This window comes from Thermoascus crustaceus (assembly GCF_041956765.1).
Source record: "Thermoascus crustaceus strain CBS 181.67 unplaced genomic scaffold VTN00scaffold_2, whole genome shotgun sequence".
Lineage (NCBI taxonomy): Eukaryota > Fungi > Ascomycota > Eurotiomycetes > Eurotiales > Thermoascaceae > Thermoascus > Thermoascus crustaceus.
This window is the reverse complement of record NW_027192528.1, coordinates 489,337-502,212: the sequence shown is the minus strand read 5'-3', so window position 1 is coordinate 502,212 and position 12,876 is coordinate 489,337. Positions and strand designations below refer to the sequence as shown.

The 12,876-nt window shown below is 52.6% G+C and overlaps 2 protein-coding genes across 2 annotated transcripts; one reads left to right on the top strand and one right to left on the bottom strand.

The window, feature by feature from the left end:
* Positions 1 to 17: 17 nt before the first annotated feature.
* VTN00DRAFT_3689 (uncharacterized protein) lies at positions 18 to 2,165 on the bottom strand (the record flags this gene model as incomplete). Its single annotated transcript, XM_069430033.1, has 2 exons — positions 18 to 314; positions 378 to 2,165. The coding sequence occupies 2 exons, from the start codon at positions 2,163 to 2,165 to the stop codon at positions 18 to 20; spliced, it is 2,085 nt and encodes a 694-aa protein (XP_069289210.1).
* Positions 2,166 to 4,599: 2,434 nt separating this feature from the next.
* VTN00DRAFT_3688 (uncharacterized protein) lies at positions 4,600 to 12,571 on the top strand (the record flags this gene model as incomplete). The annotated part of the gene is made up of 4 exons (XM_069430032.1): positions 4,600 to 5,331; positions 5,387 to 5,617; positions 5,678 to 10,033; positions 10,085 to 12,571. The coding sequence occupies 4 exons, from the start codon at positions 4,600 to 4,602 to the stop codon at positions 12,569 to 12,571; spliced, it is 7,806 nt and encodes a 2,601-aa protein (XP_069289209.1).
* Positions 12,572 to 12,876: the final 305 nt, after the last annotated feature.

The following is a 12,876-nucleotide window of genomic DNA, read 5'->3' as shown; positions in this document are numbered from 1 at the left end:
CAGGAAGGAGATTGAAATCACGACCACACGTCCTCCTGGTAAGTGCCGTTACTCCGCATCTGTTTGACAATTTCCTCGCCCTTCTCTGGTGTCAAGCCGCGGTGCTCAGCGATGATCTGACCGAGAACAATGTTCACCTCGCGCGCCATGTTAGCCGCGTCACCGCAGACGTAGAAATTCGCCTTTTGCGTCAGAAGGTCATTGACCAAGGCAGCGTTCTCACGCAGCTTGTGCTGAACGTACACCTTCTTCTCAGTCTCACGTGAGAAGGCGGTGATGATCTTGAGGGAGTCGCCGAGCTGGTCTTCGTAGGTCTGCGCAGAGATGAGTCAGCACACGAACAGATTGGGACAACACATGTCAGCATGATAACATACCTTCCATTCATCCTTGTACAAGAAATCCTCGTTGCGGTTGCGGCAGCCGTAGAACAGAATCGTAGTGCCGACCTTCTCGCCTCGGGCTGCAAGGGCAGCACGTTCTTGGATGAAACCACGGAACGGAGCGACACCAGTTCCGGGACCAATCATGATGATGGGTTTCGACGGGTCAGATGGCAGCTTGAAATTCGAGTGACGAACATGTACGGGCACATGAATACCATCGTACTTGTTTCTCGGACCGTTGATAGAATAAGTTAGACCATAAGGATCGGGTTCGGGATCACCGTTTTGCTTCTGCTTGAGGGCGAGAAGATAGTTCGTCGTAACACCCTTGACAATGTGCGTAGCACCCGGGATACGGACAGATTCAACGACAGCGGTGATACTGATCTTGTCTTTCTGGACAACGGACGAAGACGAAATGGAGTAATACCGAGGCTGGAGCTTGTTGATACCTTCAATGAGGAACGAGAACGGAACGCTGGAGAACGACTTCGACGTGATGCTCTCAAGAGCCTGTGCGATGTTGAAGCACTGACTGGAGACCTTCTCCTGGAAGTAGTCCTTGTCGCCGCCAAGACGGACAAGCTCGGCCTTGGCTTCTTCGTCGGGGGCGAAAGCGGCTAGAGAGGAAACAAATTGACGGGACACAGGAGCACAAATTTCCATGTAGTACCGGACTGCAGCATCGTAGGTGGTTGGAGTAGGGATCGGGACCTTGGCGGTGACATCCAAACCCTTGATCGCGATAACCGAGTGACGCTTCTCCTCAAGACCGAAGACCTTCAGGAACCGGTCGACCTCTGAACCAGCGTTGGTGGGCCAGACAGCAATGTGATCACCAGTCTCGTAGGTCAGGTTGCTTCCGGAGACATCGATTTCCATGTGCAGGCAATTGCGATCCTTGACAGTAAACAGTTCGCGGGATTCAGCGATCGGAGCAATGTACGGGTTGTGAGCAGAGAACGGTCCGTTGCCACTGCCCTGGAGATGACCCTGAGTCGGTTCGCCAAGATACACATTCTCGTCCTCCGGAGACAACGAGTCGTCCTCCGTGACGGAGAAAACCGGTTCGTAGACGGCTTCACGTTCCTCCAGGCCCATAACCTTGGCGAGTTCCTCCCACATGGGCTCCTTCCAGGCCAAGAAGTCTTCTTCCATTGTACCAGCACCATCGTCGCCTTCACCAGCAGAACCGATCCTCTTAGCTCCAAGTTTGGTCAGAGCGGCGTCGACCTGCCGGACCATAGCGTTGTAGTGTTCGTAGGTGTTGTTACCCAGACCGAAAGTGACATACTTCAGAGAGGACAGTGGCTTGTCATCGGCGGAGCTTCCACTCTCGAACGAAAACTCGTCACCCGTAATGAACTGGTAAAACTCGACCGCGTTGTCCGTAGGCTCACCCTCTCCGTAGGTCGCCAGAACGAAGAAGGCAACCTTGTCTTCGGGGAATTTATCCAGGTTCTCGTAGTCATAGTCTTCGAGGTCTGCCACCATGGTCTTCAGGCCGAATCGCTGAGATCCCTCCTTGGCCAATCTCGAGGCATAGTCCTCTGCGGTGCCAGTCTGGGAGCCATAGAAGATAACGCAGTTCTTGCCAGTTTCTTCAAGCTTCTCAAGGATGTCTCGAGTCTTGCCGGCTTTTGCACCGTTGGCGGTTCCGTTCGAGGTGGCGTAAGGATCCTTCTGAATGCCCCAGTAAGTCCCCTTGGTGAAGTAGGCAATGCTACCCACCAGGATGGCCACCAGGACAATCAGATCGAGCGTGTCAACCTGGGCCATGTTGCCGCTTGCGACAGGGAAGACAGGTGAGGAGGTTGCAGGGACGGTGGCGAGAGGTCAATACCTCTCCGATCTTAAAGACCGTTCACCTGTCCCAGGGGTTCAAGGATTGATCACAGAGATCAGGGGGAGAAGGAGTCGTGAGCGCAGGAAAGTATTCGACCAGGTGGTCTGATGGCTAAAGTACGGAGAACGGAGAGCGCCAAAGCACGGACCGACAACGGAGGACGGAGCAGCCAGCGGCGCCGCAGAACCACACTCCAAGGTCGAACGGTCCAACAGCTAGTTCCACCGCAGTGACCGCACTCTGTGCCCAGTTAATGTATGCAGAGCTGCAGGTAGCGCCGGAAGGATGAGTCGAAGTTCCGGCGCAAAGACGGATCGGGTCGGGGGAGAGTGGATGGGAAGGGTTCAGCTGAGTCGGAACGGATGCCCTTTAGTGGAAAACGGGTTCTGGACACTCGAGGGTTTGGCAGCTCCTCCGTCTGACCTCCCTTGCACTGTATCGTCCTGTATCGCGGTGTGCCTACTGCGCAGGTATGTATGGGACAGCGTCCTGCGCGGTGTTTTTCATCGATATCGGCCAGATGGTCAGATCGTCTGAGATACGATTGCCACGTGAATGACACGGGCTTCAACTACCTTATCTATTGCTCCGTCTTTCGGGTTTCCCTTGAGGTGGGATTCCTGGTGACCCGAGGAGAGGGCGCGTCGGATGCAGAGTTCGGCCCAACAGGTGAGAGAGGCGGAGTCCCAACACGGCCAAAAATGGGGTAGAGACGTACGGCGAGCTCAGCTGTATCGCAACGGCACAACGCCTGGCTCCCGAAAAGGTTTCCGAACAGGGCTGTAGCCGAGTTCCGCCTTCTGCGGGTTTCCACGCGCTTATTCTCCCTCTACACGGTGCGGAGTGCGGAAGAGTGAGGAAGTATGCAAATCCAAGGGGGCAAGAAGAGGCAGGCATCTGTGCAAGGGGGCGCGCACTTTGTGGTGTACAGTCCTGACCAGGATCTCCCAGCCGAGAGCAACCATGTCCATTAGGTCTTGCTATTTTTTGCCATTTAAAAATCTCTTCAGTACGGTATCCGCCTGTTGGCTGTTATGGTTGAAATTAACTGGGACCTGTGAATGATACGAAGAGACCTTATACGGACACATTCCAGGTATTGTTTGGACTGTTGTGTGGGTGTCAAAACCCGAGGCCTGTTCAATGAGTTCTACTACATACCTGTGTAGGTTAGGTAGGCAGAGGGGGAAAGTTGTTCGCGAGCACCTAGCCCCCCACGGAAGATTGACAATGATAACTTCAAACCAGAGTATGAATGATCTGAGGCGGAGGCGCAAAGTGGGGAAGTACGGAGTATAGATAGATAACACAAAGCTTGATGAGGACGACGGGACGACGGGAAGACTCCGGGGTACGGAGCACTCCGTATTTGAACCGGCGATCTAACGATTCAATGTCAGATCCAATCAAAGGTTATTGTTGTATGTGCGAAAGAAACATTAGAAGTAGAGGGTGTCGAGGACTAGATCGATACATGCACGCGGCTATTTAACATTGCCGCTTCTACGTGAATCCCTCAATTATCCCAATTGGGAATTCTTGAAGTTTTTGAATGGCTTGACTTGTAAGGGCAGATTGTGGCTGGGCGCCAGTCCCCGCATGGCAGGAAACCGACAGTACGGTGTATCCCCTGCAGGGAGCAGGGAAAGGAACATATTTGAAAGCCCAGGGATCTCTTGTAAATTTCAGTAACTGAACATGTGCTCATATGGAATTCTTCATTGGAGGAATGGACTGTGACGCGCTCCTAGCGAACAACGCGTCGTGGAAGGATCAGGGCCAGTAGAAGCGCCTCTGGAAGCCTACGGAACATCCGGAGGCACCAGGGGTAAAAACATAGAACAAACTACCATTGGGCTAGCAGCACACGCAAACACAAAGATCTTGAGAAACCTAGCCAGCTTGTAGTCTGTAGGCTGGAGGTGAGTTTCTGACATCTGCCCCCTTTGGGTGGCCTGCAGAGCGGCCCGCTGTCTGTGCTGCTGAGCCGCCGGCGCCGTTGTGAGAAACCGCTTCACAACTCGTCACATCCAACGCCTGGGCAAAAAGGTGAGCTCTCCAGGACACCATTTTCAAAGCTGTCATGGGCGACGATGAGAGGCACTCTGGCTTCTCGATTGTCCTGTGTCCCTGCCTGTGCATGCTCCAGTTGCCAATGAGCGGTGACTGCTAAAGATGCAGCACAATAGTGAGTGACCCTGCTCCCCCATCTCGAACATCCCGCGGCTCCATTGTTCTGGGCCTTAGGCGCCCTGATCGCGAGCACCAACATTTGTGCACTGGACCCTGCATTCATGAAGGTTTCATATTCTCGGTAGACCTGTGGGTATCTAACGTTTTAATGCTTCTGCAGCGGCAACCCATCCGATGCGGCAGGCTGCGCCGCTACAGCCAACGATGCCCCTCATCCCTGACGAGTCGAACACTGCGTCGCACCATAATGTCTCTTCTCCACCGGAACGTCTAGCTGCAAGAAATCCTCAGGCCTCTGCCAACCACAGCCGCGAGGCGTCCGCTGCTAGAGGGAGAGCTGGTGACAACGTCGCGCTGGGTCTCTCGACGCTTCAACCTCAAAGTCGCCGCGGCCAGTCCCACTCCAAAAGTCCTGACCCGACCGCTGGCCGCTCTGGTATAGGATACGAGGGGGGTTTGGAAAGAAGGTCGTCGACTTCCTACGGGCATCACCGTCAGACATCGATCGTGCATGGCATCCAGCACTCGAGGAACCCGAGCCTCGCGGCCTCTTCCACAACCGCAACCCCTTTGAGCCCCGAGTTGATCGCAGCCGTTGGCCGTGCTGGTGGTTCAGAGTCGGAGTCGACGCTCGGTGGACGGCAGGAGCAGGCTGACCTGCATGTAAATTATGCCAGCCCGGGGAGCAATGGGACGAGTTATACCCAGCCGGTAGGCTTGAGCACCATTGAAGATAATGACACAGGTGAAGTCACGAACGGGAATCCTACGAATCCTACGCACCGGAAAATGCTGTCTAACGGGAAGTCGCGGCGGGATCCCTCCCACAGCCGCACTCATTCGAAGCATCATCACCAAGAATCTAAGACCGTTGGGGAATACGCCTTGCATCATCTCTTTAATTCGGTAAGGCTCCGCTTGCAATGGGTGGAGGAAGGGCTCTCGCTGATGAGATGTTCAGTTCGTCGGTCAAGCGGACAGCAAAATAAATCAATGTATAATGAAAATGACGGAATTGGAAGCTCCCGTGGAGGAAGTTTGCGGTCCAGGAGCAGATCCGAACTTTGACCAGCTTATTTGTGCTCTTGGGCACATTGCACGTCAAAAGCCGAAGCCCTTAATCGACACGATTATGTTCTGGCGGAAGGCTAAAGGCGAGGCAGCAATAGTCGCTAAGCAAATGGCCCATCAGGTACGCTGATGTTTGTCAAACTTTGAATGACCGTCATCTGATCTGACTTCTTTCCCCCAGCTCAAGCCGGCTCCTTTGGAGAATCCATTACTTGTCCGTCGTAATACAGAGCCTGTTCAGACAGGCAGCGAGTCCTCCTCAAATGCAGAACCCATGCACCCACCTCATTCACTTCTCTCCAGACAAGAAGATGTCATGGTGGCCGAGCGAAGAGCAACAGTATCCGTATACCTGGTATGCAGAATCCTGATGGAGATCTTCAACCAGAGCAGCCTAGCTGCTATAACGCCTGATATGGCGACCCGTTTGGAAGATATTGTGTTTGGCCAGCTAAAGTCTGTCGATCCGGACCAGATCGCTGCATCGCCTCTTCGAATGGCCAATTGGAGGATATATGGTCAACTTCTTGGAATTATGAGCGAAACAAATTTCGCGAGCGTCACCAACAGGTTCTTGACGGAAATCGAACGGTACCAAAAGGATGAAACTCTTCGCGGACCGTCGAGGGAGGTCGATGCGAAGGTTGAACTACTCGTGCTGGGCATGAGACACATTCGCATCAAGACCTATCCGGAGGAGCTCTGGAGCAGATCATGTGACTTCATGCGGTCATTGGCTCGATTGTTTGTGAACGCTCATGGTCAACGAGTCAAGCAAGCATATTGTTATATTTTCGAGAAACTACTGTTACCTGTTGCGGCGAATCCTGGTTGTGATTTGTCTCTCCCCAAGTGGAAAGAGTTCTTGGATCTGGTCCAGCCCCGATTGGCACAGTTGCTCACGAAACCCCGGCATTGGTCGGCTGGCTTTCCATTGCACATATTGCTGTTGTGTGTCTCGTCAAAGGATGCATTTGCTTCTCAGTGGCTCTCGGTGATCATGAGTCTCCCGCCGAAGCTGAAGGACCGTCCTACTCGGGGACCTGCACTTCAGGCCATGTGCCGTCTGCTCTGGACCTACCTTTTCCGCTACTCTGACCCTCCAAACGTTGCTCTGAGAAAGGTCGAGGAGGTAGTGAGGGTCGCGCTTCCGGCGGGACGAAGGACTTATTTGACGACTGAACCTGCAGTCGCGGAACCTCTAATCCAACTGATACGGATGATCGGTTTCAAACATCCTGACTTGTGCTTTCGCAGTATCATCTTTCCACTCATAAATTCCGATCTGTTCCTTTCTGGAAAGGAACTGAAGATCGAGCAAATGGAACCAGAGAAGATGGTGATTGGGATTCGCGCATTCCTGGCCGTAATGTCTGATATGGAAAACCCAGAACAGCTATATCCTCCTTTCCCGATAGGGGTTACTCCAAACCTGACTGGCGATATACAGACCAGTTCACCCTCGCCCTTTCTCCATCGACCTCAGCTGCTTACTGACCCAAAGCCCGGAGCTTCGGAGAATAGGGACGAGTCGCTGTCACGTCCCGTCAATACTTCGAAGCTGAATGACAACGCCCGGCAGTATTACGTTCGGTTCTGTGAAATTCTCGGTAAAATAACTCTGCTCTGTGACAACACGTTTGGTGGTCAGGCAGCCTTGGACGAGAAATTCAGTGGGTCAACACCTAAGACTCCCATATCTGAGGCGTTCAGTTTCGGCAGGCGAGAGCGAGATGATCACTCTACTGGCCCAGACCAAAAACAGGGCTTTTACGACCTTCTGCACGTTGCGGTTCAAGCACTGCCTCGCTGTTTATCGGATCACATACCCTTTAACTCCCTGATCAACCTCCTCTGTACAGGAACAGCCCATGTCCAGTCAAACATAGCTGTTTCGTCCGCGGAGTCACTAAAGTCAATTGCTCGACAATCACACGCACAGCAGGTTACTATTGGATTTGCGCGATTCATCTTCAACTTTGACGCTCGGTATTCTACAATGTCGGATGAAGGCATGCTCGGACCGGGTCACATTGAGTCCACCTTGAGACTCTATGTTGAGCTGCTTAGGATCTGGATAGAGGAGATCAAGCAAAAGACGAAGGATGCAGCTGCAGACTGCACCGATAAGAACAGTTCTGGGTGTAGGGCTTTGCAGCTCGATCTCTCGAGTGTTCTTGCTCATGTCGAGGAGATCGAGTCACATGGTCTGTTCTTTCTCTGTTCACAATCAAGAAGGGTCCGCGCATTTGCAATCACCGTCCTGCGGCTTGTCACCGAATTCGACAGCGCGCTTGGGAAACAAAATACCAGAATTATCCGGATTCTTGAAGCCGACTCCCAGCAGATCCTAAATCTGAACGATGAACAGCTCACTGTGGCCGAGAGAAGTCGATTGCAGAAAGGAAAGCGAAGAAGTGCATCGCAAAACACATTGATCGAACTTTGCAGTAGTGAGGTCTCATACGACTCGACATTATGGTCTAAGGTCTTTCCAAACCTGATACGCATCAGCTTCGAAACGTGCCCCTTCGCCGTTATGTTGGGCAGAGAGATAGTGTGTGCAAGGCTTGTGCAGATGCACAAGAGTATCACGGCGCTCGCTGAAAGTCCTCGGCCACCCCAGTACGCGTCCCTGGATGTTGGCCAAGGACGCTCTATTAGTCGAACTACCACGCCAGCAGAGATCTTGATCGAACAGTGGAAACTATATCTCGTGATGGCCTGCACCACCCTGAACAGCGTCGGTGCCCAGTCCCAAAGCCAATTAGCCAATGCTCAGCATGCACGCAAGGCCTCCAAGGGTTCGCAACAACAAAGTCCGGACAAGATCACTTCTGCCAGAGCCCTCTTTGCTTTTGTTATTCCTTTGCTGTCAGCTAGCGTCGATTCCATCAGAAATGCGATAGTGGTCGCTTTGGGTTCTATTAACAAGAACCTCTATCGAACGCTGCTTGAATCATTACAATATGCGGTTACAACGTGCAACGAAGAAGCTAAAGTCCGCATTGGCACTCATCATCGCACTCCAAGCAGCCCACGACGAAATCGGAGAACGGATCGACTGCGCACCGAAGTCACGCATGTATACAAGCTAACGTCACATTTCCTGAAAGAGCCAGAAGTGTATAATGACGATTGGATTGTCAATAACCTCGTCACATACTCAAAGGATCTTCGGATATTTCTAAGTGACGTTGAAGTGCAAAACGATTGGGAGTTCCAGAGGTTACGGTATCATTACTGCGGGTTGATGGAGGAGCTCTTTGAGGGTATTAACCGCACAAAGGATCCGTCTCGCTGGATGCCTTTCGAGTCCAGAAAGTCTGCATTTTCCTTGATGGAGGACTGGTGTGGATATTCCCCAAACCAGGCCCAGATCTCCCAACGGGAGGAGAACATGCGCAAATTTGCCATGGCGCATCAACATGAGACCGGGGAAATGCGGAACACGGCTGCTGCCATGGAAATTGAGAAGAAAAATCTACGAGCCGCAGCATTGAGTGCGATGGCTTCGCTTTGCGCCGGCCCGATAAGCATTACTACCGAAAGTGGTTCCGTGCTGCAGTTCGACGTTGGACGAATGCTATCTTGGATTGATATCATCTTCAACACTCTTAGCGACAAGTGGCATGCGATTGGTCGACGAGCTCTGAAGAACTTAATCGTACACAACAAGGAGTACCCTTACCTGCTCGAACGATCCATTGAGATGTGCTACGTAACAGAACGTCCCAAGGCGTTGGAAAGCTATTTTGAAGTGGTAACGCAAGTGCTTATCGAGCATACTGATTATCCCCTTGCCTTTTGGAGAATTCTCGGAGCAGTTCTTTTCACGCTCGGAAACGAGAAACGCGAGATCAGGATGAAGTCCGCGAGGCTTCTTCGAACACTGGAAGAAAGGCAGCAGAAGAGCTCCAGGCTGCAAGATTTTGATATCAGCATCTCTGACAAGACAACAGCTGTGTATAAGCTCGCCCAGTTCGAGACTTCGAAACGGTTAGCCAAGCAACACTCGGATCTCGCCTTCACCATATTCTCGGAATTCTCGCTGCATTTCAAGAACCTGCAGCCTGACAGCCAGCGAAACATGGTTGCGGCCATCTTACCCTGGGTGCAGACCATGGAACTGCAGGTCGATCCCAGCGGGGGGCCAACTGCCCGATCGTATATGCTTCTTGCGAACCTGTTTGAAATCACGATCCGGTGCAGCACTATCTTGCCAAATGAGGTCCAAGCACTCTGGCAAGCTTTGGCCACGGGACCGCATGGTGGAAATGTGCAGCTGGTTCTCGACTTCATTATCAGCCTGTGTTTGGATCGGAAGGAGCAAAACTTCGTTGAATACGCCAAACAAATAGTTGTCTTCTTGTCAAGCACCCCTGCAGGATCCAAAGTTATCGAGTTCTTCCTGATGCAGATCATTCCAAAGAACATGGTGCAGGAGAGGAAAGACGTGGTTCCCACTCCGCCTGATACCAAAGGACTTCCATATGTTGCTGACCTTAACACCGTATTACCTGTCGGCAACAAGCAGGCAAGTTCCCCTTTCCGATTTCTTTCTTTTCTCTTTACCTAACTTTTGTAGGCCGGTCTTTCCCTGGGACAGATTGCCCTCATATTCCTCGTTGACCTGATGGTAGCGCCAGTGACGCTTAGCCTCGACAGTGTCATTAAACTCTTGCATGTGGTTCTGATACTCTGGGATCATTATACTCTCACGGTGCAAGAGCAGGCAAGAGAAATGCTTGTTCACCTCATCCATGAGCTTATTACTTCCAAAATCGAGGACGATGCTCCTGCGGGTACACGCCAGTCGATAGAGGATTTCGTCGAGTCAATCCGCAAAAGTGATCCGTCGGTTATTTGGGAATATGAAGATAACAACGGCAAAGATGATGGCGAGGACGGGAGCAGGGTCCCCTTAGCGATGAGCCGGGTGACCCGTGAGGTCGCTGATTTCTTCAGCATAGCCTATGAGGGAATCAACGATCTCTGGGCGAAAGAGTCATTGAACTGGGCTACCTCGTGTCCTGTACGACACCTCGCGTGCAGGTCGTTTCAAGTGTTCCGTTGCATCTCTACGTCTCTCGACTCGAGGATGCTTGCTGATATGCTCGCTCGATTGTCAAACACCATCGCAGATGAGGAGACAGACTACCAGACCTTCTCCATGGAGATCCTGACTACCCTGAAAGTTATTATCAACTCTCTTGCTCCTGGAGATCTGATGCGGTATCCTCAGCTGTTCTGGACGACGTGTGCATGTCTGAATACGATCCACGAAAGAGAGTTCATGGAGAGTGTCGGCATGCTCGAGAAGTTCTTAGATAAAGTTGACATGGGGGATCCGGCAGTGGTCACAAAGCTCATTGAAAGTCAGCCTCCTAAATGGGAGGGTGGATTTGATGGTGTCCAGAACCTGATCTACAAGGGGTTGAAGTCATCTGAATCATTCAACGGGACATTGAACCTGCTGCACAGGCTGACTGGGCTTCCAAACAACGAGCTTGTTGGTGACGGCAACCGCTTGCTCTTTGCGACTCTGGCCAACCTGCCTCATTTCCTCTATAATTATGATCAGGAAGTGAGCGACATGAAGCTCATTGATCGTGCGAATCTGCTTGCCAGCGTTGCGGAACGCCAAGGATGCCCTCGCCTTGCCGCCTGTTTGGTGGGCTTCGCACACGGACAGTACAAGACGGACAAAGACTTCTTGACCCACATTGTATCTGAAATTCGCTCTTACTTCTTCCCTCAGCAAGATGTCCAGAGCTTGGTCTTCCTCATGGGCTTGTTGACAAATACAACGACCTGGTTCCGCATCAAGACGATGAAGATCCTCTGCGTGATGATTCCCGAGATTGACATGCGACGGAATGAGATCACTTGCCACGGACCGGATCTGATATCTCCTCTGCTACGACTCTTGCAGACAGAGCTCTGTCCCCAGGCGCTACAAGTGATGGACCACATAATGACTGTTTCAGGGAACCCTATGGAACGCCATCACCTCCGGATGAGCATGGCCTCGTCTTCATCGTCTCGGGCGATCCGCAAAGAATACGAGCGTATTCAAAGCTTGTACGGTATTCCGGAACCGACTGGATGGTCCATCCCAATGCCAGCTGCGCAGTCTAGCATTACCAGGAACAACGTCCACGCTGTCTTCTACACGTGTGCGGAGGCGGACCGTATGGAAGCCCAAGGAACAGCTACACCGGAGGTAGAATTCCATACCGACGAATATAACGACTATAACGACACGTTCTTCCCGGCCATGCGAGCAAATACCATGAAGTCGATCGACACGCAGACAGACGGGAACATGGGCGACATCGTGCAGAAGCTGGACAGTCTGGACGACTTCTTCGAAGAAACTGAGATTAGCACTGCATCTCTCTCCTCGACATTTCCTGACTCAACGTTGCGAGGCTTTACTGGTAGCTATCCTGACACGAGCGCCAATCTCTATGACCAGCAGACGGCCCCCATCCTGCGCAAATCTCTTGCCCGCACTGCGTCTACGTCGTCGTTCCACAATGGCCTTGCCGAATCTCGCCCTTCGACTTCGCGTTTTGAAAGCCCAGGCGTGACCTCCCCTGGGACGGGAGCAACGCTCGGCGCGAACCAGGCGCTGCGGCCAGCTATGCACATCCGCTCTGTCACCTCTCCAGCCAACCATTTATTCTCACCGGTGTCGGCGACGTCGCAGACCACTCCGCCCAGCGGTTTCAGTGAGGCAGCCTTTTTCTCCGATGATGAGGCGGAGGAGAGCCTGTCGGACATGGATGAACGATTTGCGCTCAATCAGCCTTCGATATCCGTCGGAGGACCAGGACCGGCGTCGCGACAGGTGTCAGACGGTCCGCTTTCGCTCGAATCGATGATCCGAAGCGGCATGAGACGACTCACGGGCGGCAGTGCGAACAGTCGGGAGAAGGAGAGGCAGCGGGAAATCCTTCGGGCGCAGCAGCGGGCCGCTGCACAGACGGCGAGCTCGCCGCGGGTTCCGAAGGTGCCGCCGGAGTACCTGAGCGGGCCGATGAGCAGCCCTGCGTCACCGGGGCAGTGAGAAGAGGCCCAGCTGCCGACACGGGAAATGCTTACGAAGCAAGTCTAATGTCTATCTATGTTTGATATCCCTTCTGGTTAGCGACATGTCTGATCATATATTAGTGAGTTGTGTGTTGTCTTGCTAGCTCTTTGGGCCTGTTGCTTTGTTTTTCTTCCAGGGGCTTGTCATGCATGTTGCTTGCACCGTCGTGCTTGTTTCACATTGGTAGTGTATCATACCCGGCGCAGTTTCAGATGGAACTGGTTGCATCTTGTTTGTTGACGGAGCTCTTGCTAAGGATCTGCAGTCTCTTTGGGGTGTCT